At 44.4% G+C, this 26,111-nt stretch overlaps 1 protein-coding gene across 2 annotated transcripts in view; it reads left to right on the top strand.

Annotated features, from left to right (window-relative positions):
• Smarcb1 (SWI/SNF related BAF chromatin remodeling complex subunit B1) overlaps positions 1 to 25,563 on the top strand; it is a 32,421-nt gene extending 6,858 nt beyond the window's left edge. For both annotated transcript variants that reach the window (XM_027923216.3, XM_027923215.3), the window contains exons 4-9: positions 2,117 to 2,254; positions 4,633 to 4,760; positions 12,266 to 12,432; positions 17,646 to 17,836; positions 24,827 to 24,958; positions 25,215 to 25,563. In XM_027923216.3, coding sequence (XP_027779017.1) covers positions 2,117 to 2,254; positions 4,633 to 4,760; positions 12,266 to 12,432; positions 17,646 to 17,836; positions 24,827 to 24,958; positions 25,215 to 25,254 — 796 coding nt within the window. In that variant the 3' untranslated portion in view covers positions 25,255 to 25,563. The remainder of the gene's footprint in view (positions 1 to 2,116; positions 2,255 to 4,632; positions 4,761 to 12,265; positions 12,433 to 17,645; positions 17,837 to 24,826; positions 24,959 to 25,214) is intronic.
• Positions 25,564 to 26,111: the final 548 nt, after the last annotated feature.

Genomic DNA, 26,111 nt, shown 5'->3' with positions numbered 1-26,111 from the left:
TCTTCAGCCATCTTAGAAGTGGCTCACTTGAGTGAGACATGCAGAATACAAGATTGTACCTACTTATTTTATGCTTTTTTCTCTCAAGAAAAAATGTGCTTATATACACAAAAGCAAAGAACACTAGGGGAAAAAGGATTATTGTTCAGAATTGTATGGTTGTGGAAAATCATTTCTTTGTAGATTTTCTCTCAACTCTGCTATTGAATTGATTCTCCCCAAGAAAAGTGGCATGCATCCAGTCTGGCTAGTTTTGTAGACATGTGCTCGGCAGATTCTTATTCCCTCAAGGGATGTGGTAGGAACATAAAGATGGCTAGACTTTACCAGGAAGTCATAGAAGGAAATTATGTACATATGGACAGCACTTTTAAGTTTGCACAAGTCAGCTGGAAACCTTTTATGGAGTGTAAACAGAGTCTTGATGATCATGTCATCTGAGGACCAGCTGAGTGAGTAGAATCCTCTTAGCCTGGAGGTCAAGATAAACAGGGGTAAGAGATGTCAGAGGTTCAAGGGAAGCAGCTTTGACTGGCTCCACACTATTCAGTCAGCTTGACAAGGGGCCTGTCAGCCTCCCCACCCCATCACTGGACAGTTTGGCAGAGGCGGAATGCCCTCTCATGGGGCCTCTGGGAAGATCTTGCATGAGGAGTAAGGTTAGAGTTCATGACTTAGATTCTCACATTCTGTGTATGACTAAGTCTGTTTTTTTATATTTGTTATGTCTGTGATGTGTAACATCGTTTGAATTGTCTAGTTAAGCTGACTGGGTACTGTAAATTTCTCCCTGCTGCCACCCACACTCAAGGGGTGATCCCAAACCTCAGCATTGGGAGCATAAGTGGCCACAGCTTTAGAAAAAAAAAACAACAGTTAAAGGACCCAGGGCCAAGGCAGGCCTGGCTACTGTCTTTGCCCTTCATCACCCACGGGAAGGAAAAAGGCTTATGTGTTACTTTCCCCAGATTGCTCCTTGAGAATGCTGTCAAGTGGTTGTCACCACTTTTTCTGAACAGAAAGTTATTGCAGGAGTCATTTGTGCAGATATAAAGGTGTTAGTAGGGATATAAAGGTGAATGACAAACTCATTGCTCTCTTGTTGCTCACCTTTTTGCCAGGGAAGATGAATACACAAAGAACCTGAGTGCTCTTATCTGTCCAGAACTTCAGTGTAAAACAGTTTTGGGGATTTTCTCAGTCATAAAAGTACCTGGAATTCAGAGAAAAGAATGAGTCCTTCATGGGACATGGGTTATTTAAATTACCTTGGGTGTCACTTTGTAAAAGGTGTTCACCAATCCATCTTTTCACCTCCGCTGCTCTGGAAGCTCAGGAGCCAGAAGACTTGCCAAGTTCATCTCAGGATGCCTGGCACGTCTTAAGTCATGGTCTGTTGGGCATGGTGGCACAAGTCTGTGGTGCCACTTACTTGGAAGGCTGAGGCAGGAGGCCGAGGTGGGAGGATCTTTTGAGCCTGGGAGGGCCAGCTGGTGCTACATGAGTGAGACTGTCTTTAAAAAATAAAAATAAAAAATCACAGTCTAATGATATCTCTCCCTTTTAACCCTGAGGACTTTTAGCCATGTGCTGGGTAAGTCAGTTTCTCACAAAACTCTTTTTTTTTTTTTTTTTTTCTCACAAAACTCTTGAGACCCTGTGATGGGGTATCTCTGTCCAGCCTCTACCACTCCTTTGAAAGCTCATAGAGCTGTTATCCCTCCTGTTTTCCTTAAACACACTTTCCTCCCCACAATGAACCCCTCCATGACTCAGTGTTTAAAGCTCCTCTGCAGCATCCACTCCTCTGGAAAGCGTTCATTCCCATAATTAAGGACATGCTTCTGTGGGAGCCAAGCCTAGCATGTAGCCATTGCTATGGGTTAGCACCAACTCATGCTCTGGACCATGTCTAATGCTCCTTTGCACCCTTCCCCGCTGTACAATGCTAGTGAGAGCCTGAGGAACAGAGCCCTGTAGAGTCAGGGTGTACAGGCATCCTTCATAGGTGGGAGCCTAGCAGCAGTGTAGTAGGCGTCCACGAGTAGAGGACTGGTGAACAGAATTAGTCTCCTAGTCTTACAGGGCTGGGGTGCTTTTTCCTGTGTCTCTCCAGGGAACAGAAGGCCAAGAGGAACAGCCAGTGGGTGCCTACCCTGCCCAACAGCTCCCATCATCTGGATGCTGTGCCATGTTCCACCACAATCAACAGGAACCGCATGGGCCGGGACAAGAAGAGAACTTTCCCCCTTTGGTGAGGAAATGCTGCCATGTAGATTCCATGTCTGTTCCTCAGCGACTTTCAGTCCCCTTTCCAGAGAATACTATGCTGTGACATTGTGTTTTTCCCATCATGCTACATTACTGCCTCCTCCTCCTTGAGAGACTATTTTTCCCTGACTCCCAGGACTTGTCCCTGGCTTTCCTCAGTCTCCCTGGCTCTGCCTGTTTTGATTCTTTCACTTTTTTCCTCCTCTTTTCTCCAGTATCTCAGGCGTCTTCCCAGGGGTTCAGTCCTTTCCTCTGCCCTCCATTTTTTACGAGCTGGCCACTGCCAGTCTGTTGTCCACATGACTCTCACTATATCAGTTCCCTGTGACTGCTAGAACTAACCACCATTAACTGGGTGATTTAAAGCAGCACAGGTTCTATTCTTTTGCAGTTCTGTAAGCCAAGAATCTAAAATCATTTCACTAGGCCAAAATCAAGGTTTGGGCAGAGCTGTGTTCCCTTTGGAGATTCTAGCGGCAAATCTGTTCCTCGTCTCTCCTGGCTCTGGTGGTGATCATTTCTTGGCTTATGGCCACATCACTTCAGTCCTTGCCTCCTTGGTCACATGGCCTCTCCCTTTGTGTGTGTGAAAGGTCCCTCTGTTTCTTCTTAGAAGGACACTGATATAATATAGGACCCAGCTGGATAATCTCTCAGGGTCCTTCACTTAGTCACATTTGCAGTCTCCTTTTTTGGGCCCACATGAGGTAATGGTCACAGGTTTTAGAGATTAGAACATAGATATCTTGGGGAACATTTTGCAGGCTTCTATCCCCATTTTTGTCTCAGAGGCCCAGACCTCCCTGACCACCACCCTTCCTTCTGTCCTTAGCCAGGCACTTGGTAACTGCAAACTTCTCTATTGTGAGATTTGGTGTCCATCTTTCCCCTTGCTCAGGCCAAAAGCCTTGCATTCTTTCTCTTCTCCTTCCTTTTTCTCACACCACAAGTCTAGTCTTTGCAGATTATTTGCACAAACCCCTGAGTTTCTGGAATTGGGCCACCCTTGGCCAGCTTCCTCTCAGGTCTCATGGGAATTTGCAGCAGCCTCTCCTTGTCTCCTCGTTTTGCATTTTGAACTCTGCAGTCATCATGGGCCTCTGCTTGGACAAATTTTATTGCCGCTCAAAGAATCCTCCAGACTCCCAATCACACTCAGAGCAGAGGCATGAGTTCACCACCACCAGCCAGGCCAGCAGAGGCCTGGCCTGGTAGTGGTGGTGCTACTGTGCTGTGCTCTGCATCACTCACCCTGCCTCAGAACCATCGACCTCCTTGTTGCTCTCAAATGGCCCAGGACTGTGTCTTACACTTTATTCTGCTGGAGCTCACTTTTAGCAGCATCTGCAAGGCTCATCCTTACCCCACTCATCCTCCCTTTTCCCCCATTCCCTTCTTTTTACTTTCTTTCCTACCTTCCTTCACTTCTCCCTCCCTTCCTCTCCCTTCCTTCCCATTTCATACTTGAGTGTCATCTCCCCCTTGCAAGTGGGCACTCCTCTCTCCAGCATTCCTACCCGTTTCCCTGTCTGTGTTCCCCAGAGCACTCATCCCTGGCAATTGGGAGTGTTTTCCTCATTGGTCTGTCATCTGTTTCCCTAGCTCTCTGAAGGCAGTTCACAGTCTGAGAGGAAGAAGACAACTGAGGCTTCCGCTCTATCCTGTCACCAACATGCCTGCACTGTCTTTTCCCTCTTTATCTTCCTAAAGTACATCAGTTTCTTCCTCAGAATCTTTCTGGAACTCCCTCAGGGCAAGAGCCAGATTTCGCATCCTGAGATGGAGAACTGTCATCACTTTGACACCCATCAGCTTTGTGGTGTTCTCCAGGACCACTCTCCCATGTGATCTCTCTCTACCTTCAGCAGTCTGTTTGCTGCTCCCTTTGCAGTTCATCCATTTTCCTGTCTCTTGGCCTTTCCTTGGGTATTTCCTCTTCTGGAAATGCCCTTCTTCTTTCCCATAGTTTTCTTTGAATGTTCTATTTGGGGCTTAAATATTCCATTAGAGTACATCTAGACCTTGTTCCACTTTCAGAGTCAGCAGCTTCCTGTCCCTTCCCTGTGCATCCATGAAGTGTGCATCTCTACCCTGTTGCAGCATTATCTGCAGACAGGCAGATACTTGTCATTTATGGCCCCTCCAGTCTCTATTCGATTCTGGCCTTGGGACCTCTGCTGGACTCACTCATCTGTGCTGCCTCAGTGTTAAGTGAAGGTCCTTATAAGAAGTAGTCTTTCCCCTTCAACCCATTTACAATGATCCAGCAGTACAGAGGAAAGCAAAAACTCACATGCTTGGGGCCACAGGCACAGGGATGCATAATTTCCTGGCTGACTGCTGCTGCCATTTCACTTTCAGCTTTGATGACCACGACCCAGCTGTAATCCATGAGAATGCATCCCAGCCTGAGGTACTGGTGCCCATCCGGCTGGACATGGAGATCGATGGGCAGAAGCTGCGGGATGCTTTTACTTGGAACATGAATGGTATGTGGGTGGTTGATTTGGGCAGGACCTTATGTGCAAATAACTCCTTTTACCACCAGCTGCTGTCTGGTGGATTTTGGACCTGACATTTAGAGCATTGGGGCATAGTTCTTAAGGGTGTGGACTCTGGGTTCATCCTGGTTCTGCCACAGTACTCTATTCCTGTGGGCTAGGCATGTGTCTTAGGCTGTTTTCTGTTGCTATAACAAACTACCTGAGAGTGGGTAATTTATAGAGAAAAAGATATTTACTTTGGCTCATGGTTCTGGAGGCTGGTGTGTCTGAGATCAGGCAATTATAACCTGTCAGCTTCTAGTGAGTGCCTCATGCTGTTTCAACTCATGGCAGTACAGGGGGAGGTGTGTGAGAGAGACAAAGCAAGGGGTGGACTTGCTTTAAAACAATCCACTCTTGTAGTAATTAAACCAATCCCACAATGGTGAGAACTCACTGGAAAAAGCCATTCATCCATTGGTAAGATCTCTAACTCTGTGACCCAAGCACCTCCCACTAGGGCCAACCTACCAACCCTACTGCATTGAGGACCAAGCCTCAACATGAGTTTTGATGAGCATAAACCATATTCAGATTGTAGCACTATATGAGCTTCAAGCTTCTTCACCAGGTGAGCCTGAGTGGTTAAAGGGCCCTGGCAGGGCAGACTGCCAGTCCCCAAATGACAAAGATGCTGCTCAAACAGGGTTTAGACACCTGGCCCTTCCCATACCTTCCCTTCATCCCTGTTCACCACCCTCTTTGACAAAGCACATGTGTGTTCTCATGCCTCTCCCCTCACCTCTTCAGACATCTTTAAGTTTGTTCTGCTATTTCAACAAAACTCTTGGTATAAATATAAACAAGTTAAGAGGAAATATGCCCTAGAGTGTTTAGGGTGCTTCTCCCATTTGAGAAGGAGGATTCTGTATGTGTTTACTTTCTTCTTTACATTTTTTCTAAATTTGTCAGACTTTTTTGTTGTTTCCTTGTGATGCTGGGGACCAAACCTGGGACTTCATGTATGCTAGGAAAATGTTCTACCACTGAGCTAAATCCCAACCCTTCTGTCAGATGTTTTAAAATAATCATATTACATATATTCAGACAAGAAGCAGTATCATTTTTAAGTGGATAAAAGTTTAAAATTACCAGGATCTCATTATTAATATTTTTAGTTTTGCCTTTTCTTTTTTGGTCATTTCTGCATACATGTATTAATATAGTTGTAATTACAGCATAAGTATTGGAATTTTCAGGTTTTTTTCCCCCCCATTTATAAAGACCTTCCTTGTTTCTTTCATCTTCTTAATTGGTGCAGAATTTTCTGTTGAGTTGAAGTGTCTTATTTTCCTGGAACTCCCCTGTTGTAGATGTTTCCATGGCAGATAGCATATTCATTTATGACATTTCTCTCCTAGAGGGGATTTCCTAAGGAGAATGTGAGAGGTTGTTGCTATGAGGCTGTCATGAGCTTTCTGGAAGGATCAGGCTGCTTCCTTCTGTCATTCCCAGACATTTGGCATTCCAGATCTGAGTTCAAGGGCCTTTGCTCAGTTCTGGAAATAAGTCTTGCAGGCCAAGTTTCAATCTTCTAAAGCCCATAGATTATCTAGCGAGGGAGGACATTGGCAAGGGGTTCCAGGAGATTGTATTGAGTATAGATGGTGCAGGTACATATCACTGATGAGTCCCCTGCATAGGGCTAAGGCAGACGATGAGTACTAGGCCACTGCTGGTGCTACACAACATCCGTTCCCTGCTTATCTCAGCTGGCCTTTGTCATAGTTTATATTAGCTTCACATTACTATAATAAAACTGAGGTAATCAACTTCTAAAGAGATAAGATTTATTTTGGCTCACAGTTTTAGAGGTTTCAGTCCATAATTGGTTGACCCTGTTGCTTTGGGCCCATGGTTGGCACAACATTACATGATAGAGCAAAAGCCATTCACCTTGTGACAGGGAAGCAAAAGATAAAGGACAATCCACTTTGAGGTCATATCCCTAGCAATCTAAAAACCTCCCATTGCCCCCTACCTCCCGTTTTTTGCATTTTTTAAATTGATAAGTTATAATTAAACAATGGTGGGATTTGCTATGCCATGTTCATACATGCACATGGCCACCTCTTTTAAGTTTCCACCATCTCCTGATAATGCCAATTAGGAACTATGCCTTTATTGGGTCTTTGAAAGACATTCCAGATCAAAACTATAGCATAGTTATTTGTTAATTCATTTCTTTCCCTCTGTGTTTCAGCCCCTTGAGGGCAGGGACCTTATTTTTAGATTTTTAAAATTTTTTGTCGTAAGTAGACACAAATTTCTGTTTATTTATCTATCTATTTATTTATTTGTCTGTTTATTTATTTATTATGTGGTGCTGAGAATTGAACCCAGTGCCTCACACATGATAAGCAAGCGCTCTACCACTGAGCTACGGCCCCAGCCCAGGGACCTTGTTTTTATTATTGCTTTTCTTATGGCACTTACTGTAAAACCTAGCCCAATGTAGGAACTTAGTTGTCCAAATTGAATATATATTGTCCTGCTCTTTTTCTTTCAAAACACACAGAAAGATCCTTTGTTTGCTTATACCCTCACTCTGTTCCAGAAGGGATGTAAGATAGGTTACATAAGGACACTAGATACGAAAGATTAGTTTAAATGAAAAAGTTTTTAAGAAAAAGGAGAAAATGAAAGTAAGCAATATAAGAGGAAGCCAGGGCTCTGGTTCATATTCCGATAGTAATCAGCATACATTGCTGAGAGGTTGGTGTTGCTCTCAGGTCTTTAGAAACAGATGGAAACATACATGAATGATCAGTTTCACAATTCTCAGTATGGTCAAGAGTAGAAGCAGCCTTTGTTTCAGAAGAAACAGTATCACAAATAGTACTTAAGTCCAGGAGAAACTTTCCCCATGACCCTTGGAAAGGATACAGTATTACATAATGAAAAGCAGCATCAATCTGTGTCCCCACAAGTTTCACTGGGCTGTTCTTCATAGGAGTCCTCATGTAAAATACAATAAACACTGAAGATAATTTAGTATAACTATGTGGAGAACCAAAATAGTGTCCTGCAGACTCTTCCTCTGCGTTGGGTGCTATGTAGTGTATATTAGAGCCATAGCCAGGGCTAGGGTTATGGCTCGGTGGTAGAGCACTTGCCTAGCATGTTTGAGGTACTGGGTTTGATTCTGAGCACTGCATATAAATAAACAAAGTCCAGTGACAACTAAGAAGGAAAAAAAAAAAGAGCCATAGCTAGGTGCAGTGGCACACGCCTGTAATCAGCTTGGGAACCTGAGGCATGAGGATTGCGAGTTCAAAGCCATTCTCAGCAATTTAGTGAGGCAGTAAGCAACTTAGTGAGACCCTGTCTCTAAATAAAATACAAAAAAGGGCTGGGGGTGTGGCTCAGTGGCTAAGTGCCCCTGGGTTCAATCCCCAGTACCAAAAAAAATAAAATCACTGGTGGTTAAGATGCTAAAATTGCTGTTGAATTGCTGTGTTTTTAGTTATATTTATTTACTTTGAAAATATAAAGCAAAAACAAAACTGAAAGGAAAAAAATCCACAATTATGTTGGAGACTTTAATAGCCCTCTCTCAGCAACTGATAGAACAAATGGAAAGAAAATCAGCAAGATTATATAAGAACCTAAAATCACCATCATGACAGAATTTGATGAGCATGGATAGTACACTCCAATACAGCTGAATATGCATTCTTTTTAAGTGCCAATGAAAATATATGTCATATAAACCATATCACATGTAATAAACCCTAACAAATTTAAGCGATTTGAAACCATATAGAATGTGTTTCCAAATTTATTTTTTTTATTTTTATTTTTTTTTAGAGAGAGAATTTTTAAATATTTATTTAGTTAGTTTTTAGTTTTTGGTGGACACAACATCTTTATTTTATTTTTATGTGGTGCTGAGGATCAAACCCAGCGCCTCGCGCATGCCAGGAGAGCGCGCTACCGCTTGAGCCACATCCCCAACCCTGTGTTCTCCAAATTTACAAATTAAACAATATACTTCTAAATAATTCATGCTTCATTAATTCATGGATTAGAAATAAAAATACAACATACCAAATTTGTGGAATTAACTAAAATAGGGCTCTGAGGATAATCTTAAGCACTAGTGCATATAATAGAAGACAGGAAAAACTTCAAATCAGAATTCTAAGTTCCCATCTTAAGAACTGAGAAAAGCAGCTGGGGATATAGCTAATTGATAGAGTGCTTGCCTCACATGCCCAAAGCCCTGGGTTCAATCCCCAGCATCACCAAAAAAAGAACTGAGAAAAGCAAATAAAACAAAAGCAAGGGGAAAAAAAGGATGTAATAGGGCAGAAATCATTGAAATGTAGAAAAAAATAGAGAAAATTCATGAAATAGCTGATATTTTGAAAGATCGTTAAAATTGGTAACTTCTAGCAAGACTTAAGAGAAATGTGAATTACCAATATCAGGAACGAAATACATTAGTACAGACCTTGCAGATATCAAAAGAAAGGGAATACTACAGTTGTACACACTAAACTCAAAGCTTGCACAAAAATGATCAAATCCTTGCAAAACACAAACTATCCCAGTTCACCCAATATCCTAGATAATTTGAACTGCCCTATAACCATTAAGGAAAAAGAATTTGTAATTTAAAAAATCCTAAAAGGCCAGGCACAGTGACACACACCTGTAATCCCAGCAGCTCTGGAGGCTGAGGAGGATTGCAAGTTCAAAGCCAGTCTCAGCTATAAAGCAAGGTACTAAGCAACTCAGTGAGACCCTGTCTCTAAATAAAATACAAAATAGGGCTGGGGATGTGACTCAGTGGTGAGTGCCCCTGAGTTCAATCCCTGGTATTCCCCATACACACACACACACACACACACACACACACAAAAAAAAAAAAAAAAAAAAAAAAAACCTCCTAAAAGGCCTGGGTTTATAGCTCATTAGTGTACTTATCTAGCATGTTCAAGTCTCTGAGTTTGATCCCCAGCACTGCCAAAAACAAAAAAATTCCCAGTAGAGAGGTTTATTCCAGGGATGCAAAGATGGATTCAGTGTATTAACAGACTAAAGAAAAATCATGTGATCATATCAATTGATGCAGAAAAACATTTGATAGATTCAACGTCTGATCATGATAAAAGCTGTCAGAAAAATAAGAATAGTAGGAACCTTCCTCTATTTGATAAAGAGCATCTACTGAAACAAAAACAAACGAACAAAAACCAAAAGCTGGCTGGCTGCCCTGGCGCACGCCTGTAATCCCAGTGGCTCTGGAGGCTGAGGCAGGAGGATTGTGAGTTCAAAGCCAGCCTCAGCAAACAGCAAGGCACTAAGCAACTCAGCAAGACCCTGTCTCTAAATAAAATTCGAAATAGGGCTGGAGATGTGGCTCAGTGGTCACGTGCCCCTGAATTCAATCCCCAGTACCAAAACAAAACAAAAAAACACTGAATTCTTTGTCTAATATCAAGGACAAGGCCAGGATATCTGCTGTCACTACTCTTACTTAGCATAATGCTGGAAGTTCTTGCTAGTACAAGAAGGCAAGAAAAGGAAAGAAAAGCCATACAGATCAGAAAGGAAAACATAAAACTGACCCTATTTACAAGATGATATGATTGTATATGTTGAAAATCCCAAAGGGTCTGTAAAAAAACACTTAGAACTAATAGCTAAGGTCATCAAGATCAGAGGATATAAGATAAATATAAAAATTAATTGTATTTAACAAACATGTTGACACTGAAATTTAAAAATATATTACTGCCATGGTTTGGATGTGATTTGTTGCCCCACAGTTCATGTGTGGGAAGTGTGACCCTCAATGTTGCAGTATTGGGGTGCTGGAGCTTTAATAGGTGGGGTTAATGGAAGGTGATTAGGTCATGGGGGTGCTGCTCTTGGAAGGTACTAATGCTGGTCTCATAGAATGAATTAATTCCCTTGAGACTGGGTTATTATAAAAGAGCAAGATTAGCTCCTTCCTGGTCTCTGGCCATGTGATCCCTTCTACAAACACTCCCACCATTGGCCATCCATCATAAGGCTCTCAGCAGAGTTGAGCAGAAGCAGGTGCCATGCTCTTGTACCTCTGACACAGAGCTAAATAAACCTCTTTTTTATATAATATCTTCACAGCCTCTTTTTTAAAATATTTTGTTTAGTTGTCAATGAACTTTATTTTTTTATATATATATGTGGTGCTGAGAATTGAACCCAGTGCCTCACACGTGCTAGGCAAGCGCTCTACCACTGAGCCACAACCCCAGCCCCCTCTGTTGTTTTTTTATAGCAACAAAACATTGTCTACTATAATTACCATTTATAATTACTCAATAGCAAAAAGAATATTTTAGGAGTAAATATATATATGTCTTGCATGCCAGAAATCTTTATAAAACACTGATGACAGCAAATTTTAAAAATCTAAGCGGAGAGATATACGGTGTTCATTGATAAAAGACTCAAGATGTCAATTCTCGCTAAATTGATATAGAAGTTTAATGCAATTCCTCTGAAAATCCTAGCAAGATTTTTGTTTTGACAAGATTATCCTAAAATTTCTATTGAAAGTCAAAGGAACTAAAAAGCTAAATCAGTTTTGCAAGGGGAGAATAAAGTTTATGCTAAAGCCTACACATGAATGTTCATAGTAGCTTCATTCATAATAGCCAGAAAGTGAAAACAGACCTGATGTCCTTCAGTGGTTGAATAAATAAAATGTGATTCCTCCATACCACGTAATGCTACGTGACAATAAAAAGGAAATGACAACCTGGATATATCTCCAGAGAATTTTGTTGAGTGAAAAAAATGTAATCCCCAGCCAGGTATGGTGGCACTCAAAAACCTGTAATTCCAGCAAATAGGGAAGCTGAGGCAGTTGAAAGCCAGCCTAGATAACTTAGCAAGACCTTGTTTGAAAAAAATAACATTGGGGATATAGCTCAATGGTAAAGTGCCCCTGGGTTTAATTCACAGTACCACATAAAAAAAGGTGATCCCCAAAGGTTATATACAATATGATTCCATTTATATAACATTCTTGAAATAACAAAAATTATAGAAATGGAGATTAGTGGTTGCTAGGGATTGAGGAGAGGGTGGGGAGGTGGTTACAAAAGAGCAACATGAGGGATCCCGATGGTGATGGAAATGTTCTATTTCTTGACTATACCAGGTTCCTGGTTGTGAGATTATACTCTGATTTTATAAGTTGTTATCCCTGAGAGAAAGCCCCAGGGACATGGAGGAAGAAATATTTGCTGGATGAGGGCCAAAAAGGAAGGATACTTATCATGTGCTTTGTCTTCCACTCCCAGTGTCCTGGGGGTCCCCCTGAGTTCTCTAATCATCCACATCTGGATTCAGAGAGGTTTAGCAGAGATGGAGAGTCCCCAGGAGGCTAAGTTTGAACGGTGAGATGAAGCCCTATAGTCTGTTGTGATGCCTTCCTGCTCCATTGATTTCAGAGAAACTCATGACTCCTGAGATGTTTTCAGAAATCCTATGTGATGATTTGGATTTGAACCCACTCACGTTCGTACCAGCCATTGCCTCTGCCATCAGACAGCAGATCGAGTCCTACCCCACGGACAGCATCTTGGAGGATCAATCTGACCAGCGTGTCATCATCAAGGTAGGTGACTCCTCACCCTGGGCTGAAGGGAAGTGTATTGTAGGGTGCTGAGTGTACATTAAGGTCTTGGCAAAAGCCTATCTTTGGGTTCTTTGCCGTGGGACAGGGCTTCTGGGAGCGGTCTTTCAGACAACACATGATTCTGTTTCTCCAGGCAGGGGCAGGCTGACCTCTCAGATTAAGGTATCACATTCTAGGCAGATTTAGGTGATGTTGCTCTAATACTACCAGGCACTGAGCAAAGTCTGGTTCAAAGGAGGTGAAGGCTGCCCGTGGGCAGAGCGGGAAGCCCTTGGTAAAGTGGGCAATCATCTGGTGGATTGGGCCAAGTCCAGAGATAATTTAAGACTCAGTAGTACTCCACTGCACATATATAACACATTTTGCTTATTCATTCATCCATCAGTGGGCACTTGGGTTGCTTCCATATTCTGGCTATTGTGAATAATGCTGCTATGAACAAATGTGCATGTGTGTCTATGTTCCTGCTTTCAATTCTTTGGGTTACATACCCACAAGTAGAATTGCTGGATCTTATGGTAATCTATTTTTAATATTTTAAAGATATTTTGAAGGACCACCAAACTTTTTCATTGCAATTTTACCAATTTACATTCCAACCAACAGTGTACAAGAGTTCTATCAAATCCTTTACCTATTTCAAACTAGGTTTTTGCTGAGCTTTATAAGTTCTCTATTTTGAATATCAAGGATATCAATCCCTTATCAGATACGTAATTTGTAAATATTTTATCCCATTTTGTGGGTTGCCTTTCTACTCTGTGATAGTGTCCTTTGATGTATAAAAGTTTATTTATTTATTTATTTATTTGCATTGCTTGGGATTGAACCCAGAGCTCCAGACATGCTAGGCAAGTGTTCTAATACTGAGATACATCCCCAGCCCCAAAGTTGAATTTTGATGACATCAATTTGACTAATTTTCATTTGTTGCTTGTACTTTTGGTCTCATCATATCTCAGAATCTCAGCCATATCCAATGTCACAAATGTTTCCTTCTCTGTTTTCAGCTAATAGTATTAATTCTTAACATTTAGATCTTTCACCTGGGTTTGTTTTGTTTTGTTTTTCTCAGTACTTGGGATTGTACCTACGGAAATGCATATGCTAGGCATGTGCTTTACAATTGAACGACTTCTTTGTCACTTTTCATCCATTTTGTGCTCATTTTTGTATATAATACTAGGTAAGAGTCCGATTTCATTCTTCTGCATGTAGATATCTAGTTTTCCCGCAACATTTATTTAAAAAGACTGTCCTTTCTCCACTGAATGTTCTTGGCACAGTTGTCAAATTTGATCATATATGTGAGGGCTTATTTCTGGACTCTCCATTCTCTTCCATTGGTCTATATGTCTGTCTTTATTTCAGTACCACATTGTTTTGATTATTGTAGCTTTGTAGTAAATTTTGAAATTAGGATGGGACTTCTTCCAGTATCATTCTTCTTTTTCAATATTGTTTTGGTTGTTTCAATATCCCTTAGATTCCAATTTCAAGATAGATTTTTTTTTTCTATTTTTGTGGGGAAAAAAATTGGAATTTTGATAAGGTTTGCACTGAATCTATAAACATTATTGAAATCTTAACAATATCAATTCTTCTGACCATGAACATGGGACTTCTTCCCATTGATTTATGCCTTCTTTCATTTCTTTCAGCCATGTCTTATACTTTTAAAGTGTACCAGTCTTTCATCCCTTTCTTTAAGCTAATTCTGTATATCTTCTTATTCTTGATGCTAATTTTAATTGAATTGTTTCCTTACTTTCCTTTTCAGAGTGTTGTAAGTGTATAGAAAGGCAACTGTTTTTGTATGTTGTATCTTGCTACTTTGTTGCATTCATTCATGTGTGTGTGTGTGTGTGTGTGTGTGTGTGTGTGAAGTCTTTAAGGTTTTCCATAAATAAAGTATCATGTCTTAATAGAGATAAACTGGGCTACAATATGTTTTGCTTCACTTGTGTCTTTAAGCACAGCCTTCTGGCTCTAGAGGACAGGATTCTGTTATGGACCTGTGCCTTGTCTTACAACTATGGTGAGGATGAGGCCATGAAGGTTAGCCCTGCTCAACCATCTGATTCCAGATGGGACCAGCCACATGCAGGTTGCTGGTGAGTCTGACATTACATATCTAGCCAGTTTCCCTGGTATTTTTCTCATTCTGAATGCCAGGTTTAGTTTTTGTTGTTGTTGTTACCTTGAAGCAACCATACAGAAAATTGTCCAGCAGCTACAGGTCCTTCAGGGGCCAATACCTGATTCCCCTAAGCAGAAGCTTTCCTAGCCAACCCTCTGATTTAGTTATAATTCTCAAGTGTGAGACAGCATTTGCTGGTAGGCTGTTGGGAGACCATCCTCAGGTCAGGTTTCTTCCCGTCTTGCCTTCTGGATGAGTGGCAAGAGGGCCCACCAGTACTAGGATCAGACTGGGTACCACAGGGAGTATACAGCTAGCTCAGAGAAGCTTGTGTTTCTTGGAATAGTGCTTTGTTTTTCAGGCCAGAAGCCTTGTGGGCAACTTGACCCCTGAGGTGGTGACCCATCTTTCAGGTGAGGAACTGAAGGTCACACTTTGGATTTCTCATTACATCTGGGTTTTTCTTTGAGGACAGACTTCTTTGATGGAGGATAGGAAGAGTAGCACTTGAAAATGTCTTTTTCCTGAGAAAGTAGTGACTTAGTTCTAAGCAGCCTTTTACATATGATCTTGGCAATGCCAGGACCAATGCCCAGGCCTGGCTACCTTTACCAGGGAACCTGGCCTGCTTTGGATCCATTCAATTCCAGGGTGAGTAAGATAGACACAGGTCAAAGCCTGGTCCTGTCACATGCCTGCTTGGAGGATCCTAAACCAGCTTAGTCTCTTTGAACCCACGTGGAGTCCAGCTGTTTCTTACCACCCGTCAGTATCATCAATGTCTCCTCTACTCAGAATTTTCCAGAAGCTCCACAGCTCCCTCTGTGTAAGCTGAGCCCTTCTGACAACCCTTTATCCCTTCTTAGCCTGGGCCCTGGTCCCTTACCATTCTCATCTTCTCTCCTATTTCATCCCTGTTTTTGTTTTTTGTTGTTTTTGGTTTTGTTTCCAAGTTTCTGGGCCTTATTTCCTCAGACCTTTGCATTACCCTGTCCCCTGCCTGGGACCCCTGCTCCCAGGGAACCACGTTGCCTGTTCTCTGGGTTCATTCACTTGTTTTATCCCTGAGAGCCCTTTCTAACCTGACAAGTACAGCTGGCTCAATTTTCTAACCTCTCTCTTGTTTCCCTCCCTGGTCTAGCATTTAGTGCTGACATACCATGTATTTACTCGGTCAACCCACTTAGCGTCTGTCTCTCCCTGACCCCAGGACAGCTTTTTCTGTAATTTTGGATAAACAAGTAGATTAGTGACTAAATAGCAGGAACGGGCAACATAGTCCATCAGCCTGGGGTGGACAGCTTCTTGGATGTGAACAATGTACCTGTGATCCAGTCAGGTCCCACTTCAGTGTTTCTGTGAGCTGCCTGCTGCTGGATATTCTTTCCTGTCCGAGCGCTTATATGGTTTGCCCAGAATTGGATTCCAGTTGGGAACATGCAGCTCCAGTTCTATTCCAGAAACCTGGGTTGATTGCCAGGCATGGTGCAGCATGGAGACAGGAAAGGCCTCAGGGGCTTTGACTGCAGCCTACACTACCAGCTATGTGCCTTGTGTGGGTTACTGCAGCTCTGCACCACAGCTTCCTCCCTCTCCTTGCCAGTTCTGTCACAAGGACTGGTTGTTTCTCAAAATGCCCTCAAGCTTGTACTGGGGATTCCAGGAGTTCATGGGATGGCAGAGAAATAGAAAACAAGCAGATGACTGAGATGGTCTCAGAGTCCTAAGTGCTGTGAAGAAACAGGAGAGGAAGGTGTGGAAAAGGACTGGTGGGGAAGAGAGGTCTCAGGAGTTGGGACTTTAGCTGAGGCCAGAGTGCTGAAAAGTGTCTGGTCTTGCCCAGATACAGAGAACATTCTAGTTAGTACAGAGTGGTGCAAAGGGCTCAGAGGTTCAGGGCTTCATGAACATGGTCAGGGTTTGGAGTTCCCTTGTTTCTCTGAAGAAAGGTAGAAGTCTCTGGGTGGACTGGGTCATAAGGGCTATTTACTGGCCATGCCTCTTGCTCATCTGCCCACTCAAGTCATGGTCTTAAAAACTAAAGGACAGCAGGGAGAATGGGCAGATGCACTGTGGCCTGCTCACCCAGTGGAGCATTGGGCAGTGATGAGGGAGGGTGCTAGCCCCCTACTGGAATCTTATAGGCAAAATGCTGAGGGAACAAAGCCAGACCCCAGAGGGTCCATCCTGTGTTGTTCAGTGATGTCCAGTTTTAGAATAGGCAGAACTAATCCGAGGGAGGGGGCGGACATTGGTAAATGCTTCTGAAGCACAGGGCTGTTTTTTCTGGATCTGAGTGTTGGCTTCCTGGGCATCCACTTGTGAAAACTTCCAACTGCACACCTAGGCCTGGATACCTTTGGCTATGTGTCACATGCTGTGAGGGGTCTGTAGGGGGAACATGGGAGGAACTGGCAGTTGCCTCTGTTGCACTTCCAGGCTACCTCTTGCCTTGCCACATTGGCACAGGTGTAAATGCATCTGTGACATGTTTGGCAAAATTATTTCCAAGAGGAGTAAGCTCTATAAAGCAACAGAATTCGGGCATAGATGATGGTTTAAGACAGGCTCAGGGACAGTTTCTGATCAGTAACATTTGAGTTGAGTCCTTTCTGGTCAACAAAGTCACATAAAGATCAATTGCTATAGGGTAAAGAGCAGATAAAGGAATGATGAGGATCCAGGGGGATGAATAAAAGTGAAGTGAAGGGGCTGGGGATATAGCTCAGTGGCAGAGTGCTTGCCTAGCATGCATGAGGCCCTAGGTTCAATTCCTACCACCATGCACAAATAAAGAAAGATGAAAAATAAACCTTTAAAAAAAAAAAAAAGTGAGATGGCCAGAGCCCCTTGGAACATTTGTGGGGTCAGCCCATTTTGCAGATGGTGAAATGGAAGGACAAAGACCAGCCCAGTTCTTAGCTTGTGAGTTGTTGGCAGGGTCCACTCTAAGCCTCATGGCTCCAGAGCAAGCTGTTCCCATTTCCTCACAGCCTCCTAGGCTGAGGACGGTCCTGCCTGCTCTCACTTTGCACTTTGGTTCTTGCCACAGCTGAATATCCATGTGGGAAACATCTCCTTGGTGGACCAGTTTGAGTGGGACATGTCAGAGAAGGAGAACTCACCAGAGAAGTTTGCCCTGAAGTTGTGCTCAGAGCTGGGCTTGGGCGGGGAATTTGTCACCACCATCGCATACAGCATCCGGGGACAACTGAGCTGGCATCAGAAGACGTATGCCTTCAGGTAGGATGGTGTATGCCTCTCTCCCTCTCTCCCATCTCTAACCACTTTGGGGAAATACTTCTCTGTGGGAGCTGTAATGCTTTCACAGCTTTCTTGAGCTTCTCAGTGACCTGGCCATGGTCTGTTTGTCGGCTCTGTTCTTTCCCTGCCTCATATCTCAGCAGAGCTCACCAGTCACAGGCAGGGTTAGAGCTAAAGAGATGGCATGTTGGAGGCACTTAATAGGGTCCCTAGCAAAGATTAGAGTTCTGTCAGCGGGATCCTGACGTCCTTACTTCCATTTTCCCCACATCCTCCTAGGACCACACCTGAGATCTTTTGCCCCTCAATCCTCCATCCTCATAGCAGCTGCTCCCCAACTGTCGTGCTATTCTGTCCCCTCTGCATTCTGTCCCAACCTATTCCTTCTATCAGGGTTGCTCCTGCCCATGTTCCGGGTTTTTTTTTTTTTTGGTTTTTTTTTTAGTTGTAGATGGACATGATACCTTTATTTTATTTATTTTTATGTGTGCCAAGGATCGAACCCAGTGCCTCACACATGCTAAGCAAGCGCTGTACCACTGAGCCACAACTACAGCCCCCCCCACCCCCGCTCTTCATCTTTGTAAAACAAGGTCCCTCCTCTCTCACAAGCATTAGGGAGTCCTCTGGCAGCTTCTTTCTGGATATCTCTGCCTGGTGAGTATACTGCAGGACTAGGTGCCATACTGAGTGCCACTGAAGAGGAAAAAACAGGTCAACCTGATCTCTGCCTGCAGTATCAGGCTGGCTGAGTAACTGAAAGTGTGAATACAACCTTCAACCCCTCACCAACACCAGATAAACAAACCAACCCTTCCAGGCTGAGCGCAGTGGCATACTCCTGTAATCCCAGTAGCTCAAGAAGCTGAGGAAGGAGGATCACAAGTTCAAAGCCAGCCTCAGCAAAGGCAAGGCACTAAGCAACTCACCCTGTCTCTAAATAAAATACAAATAGGGCTGGAGATGTGGCTTCAGTGGTTGAGTGCCCCTGAGTTCAATCCCCAGTATGTCCCCCACAGAAAATAAAAACCCCTTCCAGGGACTCTGCTTGTGGCCTCCGAAAGTCTGAGGGCTCCTGCCTCAAGCCTGCAGGAACAGAAGCCCCATCATTTCTTTCTTTGTGTGTGTGTGTGTGTGTGTATATATATATATATATATATATATATATATATATATTAGTAGTAGATGAACACAATACTTTTCTTTATTTATTTTATGTGGTGCTGAGGATCGAACCCAGTGCCTCACATGTGGCTCACCACTGAGCCACAACCCCACCCCCGATCCCCCATCATTTCTGATCTATCCTCCAAGTGCCTTTTTTGATTGGAATGGTGTCTGGAGTGGGGCTGCCACCAAGTATTACTTCATCAAAACAGGTATTAGGGTTGATTACACCCCTCATACTGTCATCATTCATTTGCACTGATCACTCAGGGAAGACAGACTCAAATGCTACAGGAGGATCAAGGACAAAGATTTTTTTTTTTTTGCAAAGATTTGACAATTCATGGAGCTTTTAAGTAGGTTTGCATCTTAGCTCGCTTTCTTGAATATCCCAAGAGGCATCTTTTTTAAGGCTTCCCGTAAATCTGAGCAAGAAAGAAGGTATGAGGCATACCTTTAACCTTGGAAACAGCTGAGCCCTTCAGGCTGAGTGCTTGCTGTGCTGAGATGCACATCATTGTCACCTGTGGTGACCCTCCTTCAGCTCTGCCAAGTGGTTTTGTTTCCTACATTGGGGATCAACCCTGGTGTCTAGCCCACTCCTCTCTATTACTGCAGGAGGGCTGCCTGAGGGTGCAGTCATGGTGTCTCCTGTGGAGCCAAAGCCATTGGATCCAATGGGCCCAAGAGTAGTCTAGGGAGTTAACTTTGAAATCCTGTGACATTGCACAGGTTCTGGGAGTGACAGCAACACCAAGCACCCCTTCCTACAAGCACCAGTCAAGCTGGAATTCTCCTTCCCAACTGACAGGTACAGGTGACAGACAGGTTTGCTGCTCCCAACAGCCAGATACTGAGATGTTGACCTTCACTCAGTCATATGGCAGCCACCAATGCCCAAGTCAAGGTTCAGGAGATGAAGTTTTGGGGCCTCTTGATGGGTCCTCCTGGCATCCTTTCCCTTGGTGGCCAGTGTGCAGCAGCATCCCTTCTATTCAGACACATGACCTGAGCCATTAGCCTTAGTTCCTTGCCAAACTCCTAGTTGTGTCCAGTTCCGAGTGGCTCCAGAGGAACCACTGTTGAGGAACTCCTATTGAGGCAGTTCAGGATTCTGTCTGATCCTTTAAGGAGCATTGACCCCTGTCCAGATGCAGTCTCTAGTGCAGGTTTCAAACCCTTGGGACTAAAGACAGACTGCTAAAGACTTGGCTAAACACACATTCCCTCCATAGTGGCCTGCCAGGGGGCCTAGTAAGTGTTCCAAGCATCTCTTTTGGCACCAGGTAGGACTATTTGTGCCATTCTATGTGTCATGTCTCAACTGGGCAATGAGGATGCTCCCCACATTGGAAGAGACCTGGCAAGGACTGGATGGGGACCTTTTGTTAAAGGGTTCCTAGACTTCACAGTCTGAGAGCAGAACTGCAGTTCACTGTGGCAAGGCTAGAAGCCAGAACTTGTATCTCCTGACCCCAGCTCACATTCTACCCACTGTCCCATCCCACCTCATGGGAATTTAACTGTTCTCCCAGGGAGACTATTGTCAACCCTGCTGTGCCCTACAGGGCCTGCTTCAGGTTATGCTGAAGCTCTAAGCTCTGCCCACCAGCCCTGAGGTTTTGGTTTTTTTTATAACAGCTTTATTAAGATACAATTCACAGGCTACAGATTCACTCATTTAAAGTATACAAGGTACTGGTTTTCAGTATATTCATAGAGTTGCAAAGTCATCACCACAGTTAATTTTAGGACACCCCAAAAGGAAGCTCCATACCCTTTAACAGTCACTCCCTGCATTTTCCAAGTCTCCTAGACCTGGGCAACCAGTACTCTACTTTCTATGAGTGGATTTGCCAATTTTAGACACATACTATAAATGGAGTCATTCACTATTTGGTCTTTTATGACTAGCTTCTTAGCATACTGCTTTCAAGGATCATCCGTGTTGTAACATGTATCAGAACTTCATTCTTTAGGACTGAATAGTGTTCCATTTTATGGCTGTACTACCTTTCATTTATCCACTCATCAGTTGATTGGCTTATGGTGTTTGTTTCTACTTTTTGCTGCTGTGAAAAATGCTAAGAACATTCATGTATAAGTTTTTGTTTGATCACTTGTTTTCAGTTTTCTTGGGTATATATATCTATGAGTAGAAATGCTGAATCAGATGGTATTATCCTCACTGTTATTTTATCATTTTGAAGAATTGCCAGATTGTTTTCCAAAGTAGCTGCACCACTTTACATTCCCACCAGCAATGTGAGGGTTCCAGTTCCTCGAAATCCTTGCTAGCACTTACTTATCTACCTTTTCTTTCTTTAGTTTTTTGTATCATAGCCATTCTAGTGGATGTGAAGTAATTGGAGTTGCATTTCCCTAATAACTAATAAAATTGAGCATCTTGTCATGTATTAGTGGCCACTTGTATATCTTCTTTGAAATCATGGCTTATTCAAGTCTTCACCTGTTTTTAAATTGGATCGGGTTTTTGTTTATTTTTTGGTACTGGGGACTGAACTCAGGGGCACTCAACCACTGAGCCATATCCACAGCCTTATTTTATTTAGAGACAGGGTCTCACTAAGTTGCTTAGCATCATGCTTTTGCTGAAGCTGGCTTTGAATTGCAATCCAACTGCCTCAGCCTCCCAAGCTGCTGGGATTATAGGTGTACACCACCACACCCAGCTACTGGATTGGGTTTTTATTATTATAAGAGTTCTTTATATAGTCTAGATACAAGTCCCTTAACAGACATGATTAGTATGGTTTTTCCTATTCTGAGGGATGTCTTTTCACTTTCCTGAAGGTGTTCTTGGTAATTTCCATGTCATATCTAAGAAACCATTCCTAATCCAGTCTGTTGTCCCAGCATCATGATGAAAGACTGCCCTTTCCCCACCCATCCAGGAAGCTTGGTTGCAATTATAAGAGTCACATTGAATTTGGTCTCCTCCTTCCCAGCTGATGGAACAGCTATGGACACTTCATTTTCCCTTCAGGTCTCATTTATACAGTGAGAATAATAATGCTTCTCAACTTATCTGGTTGTTTTTTGTTTGTTGTTGTTTTGTGGTTTCCCCTAGGTGTTGGTGGTCTGAACCCAGAGTCTGTTACATGCTAGGAAAGTACTCTACCACCTAGCTACATCCCCAGCCCATTGTAGTTGTTTTTTTTTTTTTTTTTTTGGAGAAAGGGTTTCACTAAATTGCCCAGGTTGGTGGCTTTAAACTCACAATCTGCCTGCCTCAAACTCCCAAGTAGCTGGGATTGCAGGCATGTGCCACCATGCCCAGCTTCAGAGCCTGTTTTGTTATATGAAGTCACAAAAGTGAGATCACATTGAAAATAAACCTGAGGCTACTCAAGGAGCATCAGTCCCACTATGACCTCAGGCAAGGCCCTCCTGTCTGGGTGTCTTTGTCCCCACCACCTGGACACTTTAGAATGAAAGGAACATCCAGAGTCCCTGGCAGCCTCAAAGCCCATGAATCAGAATTTTTCTCAGGAGGAATGGGAGTCTCCCAGGGGCCCAAACTTCTTGGAACTCAGGGAAGCATCTCTCTGCCTGCATGTCCCCCCAAACCTGAGACAGTCTAGTGCCGCCTCCAGGCTCATCCTTACATGGTTGACTGGAACAATTCTTATTTTAGAATAAACCCACTGGAGTGGAATCTTCCCAGAGTAAAGGGGACGTAAACAAAGAAGCCTCTGGGTCTGCTCATCAGCTCTTGTTTAAATTCTGAGGAAAACATGTTTTGCTTCCCTCAGCGTGGGCTTGGTGCTTTTCATGTCTGCCCTCCTAAGGAAGATAGCCAGGAGCCCTGGAGGTGAGGGATGATGTTTGGGGTTTGTGGCTAGGCATTCCTGGATTGCCAGACCAAGCTGTTGAGGAGGAGTTAGCCCTAGGGGACCACAAGGGTGAGGGCTGCCAGGTCCTAGGCCTCTGAGTCACCAGCATGTGCTCAGGCTTCCTGGCCTCTAGGTCTCATGGGCCCCATGGGCTAAGCTTCAGCAAGAGGTCAGGCCCATTTCTTCTGGGGCCAGGGCAGCTCTGGTCTGTGGTACTAGCCTCAAACAACACCCTAGACCCAGGCAGGAGGGCCCAGGGTCGTTGAGACACCTTCCTCTCCCCTCTCCAAGCTAGGGAGAATGGCTCCCAGCCTGGCCTTCCCAGGCCATAATGGGTCCTTGGTTGCCAGTGCAGGGTGTGTGTTGGCTGGTGTGTTGGTGAGGGGCCATGGCTCTGCATTCAGCCCTAGGGGAATGCTTCTCTGCAGCTGATCAATCATATCACCTTCAGGGAGGCCATTTGAGAAGGTGCCTGGCCCCTACGAAGTTCCCTTGATGGAGGGATGTTGGTTACTTTAATAATAATAATCCTTGGGGCTAGAGATTCAGTTCAGTAGTATAGCACTTGCCTAGCATGTGGGAAGCCCTGGGATCGATCTTTAGCACCACACAAAAAAAAATGTTGTTGATAATCCTTCAACAACCCTTTACAGCACTAGATATTGTTCCTATATTCTGCATGAAAACCCAAGCAGCCCTGCCAGGGATCTGTTCTTTTTTAGCCATTAGTGTCTGCCAGGCACTTCCTGGGACCCTGCCTGCCTTTTGCTCCTCCTAAAGCTGATGGGCACTGCACAGTGGCAGGCTGCGGGTGGGTAGGATTATGGTAGAATAGGGTAGGGAGACCACTCAGCTAGAGAGAGCAAAAGACTCTAGAAGGCCAGAGTAGTAAGGGGAAGGCCAGGAAGGGAAGGAGAAGATTATGGTTAGGGCTTTCTTCTGAGTCTTTCTGCCAGGCCAGGGGTTCAGTGCAACACGTGAGTAACTTCTTAGCTTCCTGTTGCAAATCTGAAAACCAAAGCCCAGTGAGGCAGCAGCTCAGCCATACCTTTCCCTCTCCAAGTGCTCCCATGTGCATAACCCTGTGCCCTCTTAACCTTTGCCCATGCTGACCCCACCCCTACTTCTGTGCCCACTTGGCCAGAGGAGGGCACAGGGAACCCCTCAGGGTGGAGCTGGGCTCTCTGAGGGATTATAGGGTTGGGCATGGTCTGAGGATATGGTTTCTGGTTCCAGTTCTGGCAGCCAACTGTCTCTGGCTGTAAGCAAGTAAGCTAGTTTCTCTGGGGCTTAATGTGGACCCATGAAGTGTGCTAAGCTGCAAGTGAGTAGAACACTCAAGAGTGACCAGCCCTGCCCAGCAGCCCTCAGTTAATGATGCAGAGGCCTCCTCCTTCCACCCTCCATGCTGTCTCCTTGATCAGTGGGTTCTGATGGGTTACTGCACTGGACAGAGTAGGACAAACAGGCCTCGGACTTCCAGCTATGGTCCAGTGACAGTAGCCTGGCCTAGTCCACACTTTTCTGTCAGTGGAAATTACTTCCACAGCCAGCAGCCCCCTTCCCAGTCTCTCAGACAGTGATGGTGAGGAAGCAAAGGAACTGTTGAGAGTTGACTTTGAAGAGAGGCTGCTGGGTCGTGGGCCTATTATTGCTGGGGGAGGCCCTGGTGTCTCCAGCAGCTCCCTTGAGGTTCAGGTGACAGGCGTATCCCCCAGCTTCCCCCATGAGCAGTGCTGCTGTGAGGAGTGAGGACACAGAAATGGGCCTTGGTCCCTGTGTGGGCCTAGTAGCAGAGGCAAGTGAGAAGTAAGAAAAAACCTACTCTTTTATGCTGTGTGCTGGCCACCTCTTGGAGGGCTGGGGTATGGGAGAACAATGGTTTCTGGGGACTTCCCTATTCTGTGAATTGACCATTGTTCCTTTCACTGCCTCCCCTCCCCAGTGAGAATCCCTTACCCACGGTGGAAATTGCTATCCGGAACACGGGTGATGCTGATCAGTGGTGCCCGCTGCTGGAGACCCTGACTGATGCTGAAATGGAAAAAAAGATCCGAGACCAGGACAGGAACACAAGGTATCCTTCCCCTGTGATCTGTGGGCTCTGGAAGCAACCTATGTTGCTAGAGGAAGGTTCCTGGGTGTTGAGACCTCTTCTGTCCCCCAGGATGGGTTCCCCAGCAGAAAATAAAAGCAAATTTTCCAGTCAGATCTGACCACAGCCAGAGCAGATTTCAGGGTTCCTGGAGAGGCGGGCATAGCAGACAGGCAAAGCCAAGAGAAGGCTGGGAGCTGGAACTAGCCCCAGCTGACCATCCCCTCCCCTCCTCTAGGCGGATGAGACGTCTTGCCAATACTGCCCCAGCCTGGTGACCAGCCCATCCGTGCTTGGCTCCCACGGAGCATCTCAGAAGATTGGACTGCCTCTCTCCTTCCTCTTCTGGCAAGGAGACAACCCGGTGCCATCCCAAGGGACAGGGGGTGGGGTGGGCTGCAGAGGTGGGAGGCCTCCAGGTGCCCTCCCCCAGCACACATTCCATTTGCTGAGCCCCAGTCCTGTCCTCCCAGCACCCTCCCCCAGTGTCTGGGGTCAGGAAGAAGCTTCGTTTTGGGTTGTTTTGTTTTTGTATAGGAGCCCCAAGCAGGGCTAGCAACACTTTTTAAATAAAAGGCAATAGGTCATGTTCAGTTTCTTCAGTGTCTTGGCATAAAAATAATGGGAGAACCAGGAGTAGGACCAAGCAGACTTAGAGGAAGAGGGTGGTATGTGGCCTAGGCTGACATGCCAAGCTTTACCCTTCCCTGCCTCCAATTCCCAGGTAGATGATAGATGGAGGTTAACAGAACTCCACTTTCAAGATACCCCAGCACCCTCTAAGACCATTGAGGCAGAGCCCAATCCGCTTTTCTTTGAGCCTTTCAGCTTCTTATTGGACACTTATGCTCAGCATGTCCTTATAGAGGAAGAGAAAGGAGAAGTGTGATTGTGAGGCTCGGGGAGGGGCTCAGCTATCTTCCAGTGATACCTGCCCCTGCTGTCTTCACTTGGCCTTAGAAAAGAAGTGCAGCTCTCCTGTTTTATGTGTACAACTGCAGGGCACACATTAAACTGGGGTCTGTCTACACCTGTAGCCTGAGCCAGGCCTATTGTGAGGAATGTGAGTAACATACCTAGCCTAGTGCTAGCTTTTTGGGTTGATATGGTGTGTACAGAGGAGACCCAACTCACA

This window comes from Marmota flaviventris, chromosome 1, assembly GCF_047511675.1.
Source record: "Marmota flaviventris isolate mMarFla1 chromosome 1, mMarFla1.hap1, whole genome shotgun sequence".
In the NCBI taxonomy this organism is placed as follows: Eukaryota; Metazoa; Chordata; class Mammalia; order Rodentia; family Sciuridae; genus Marmota; species Marmota flaviventris.
Note: the sequence above shows the minus strand (reverse complement) of the source record. Positions and strands in the feature narration are given on the sequence as shown.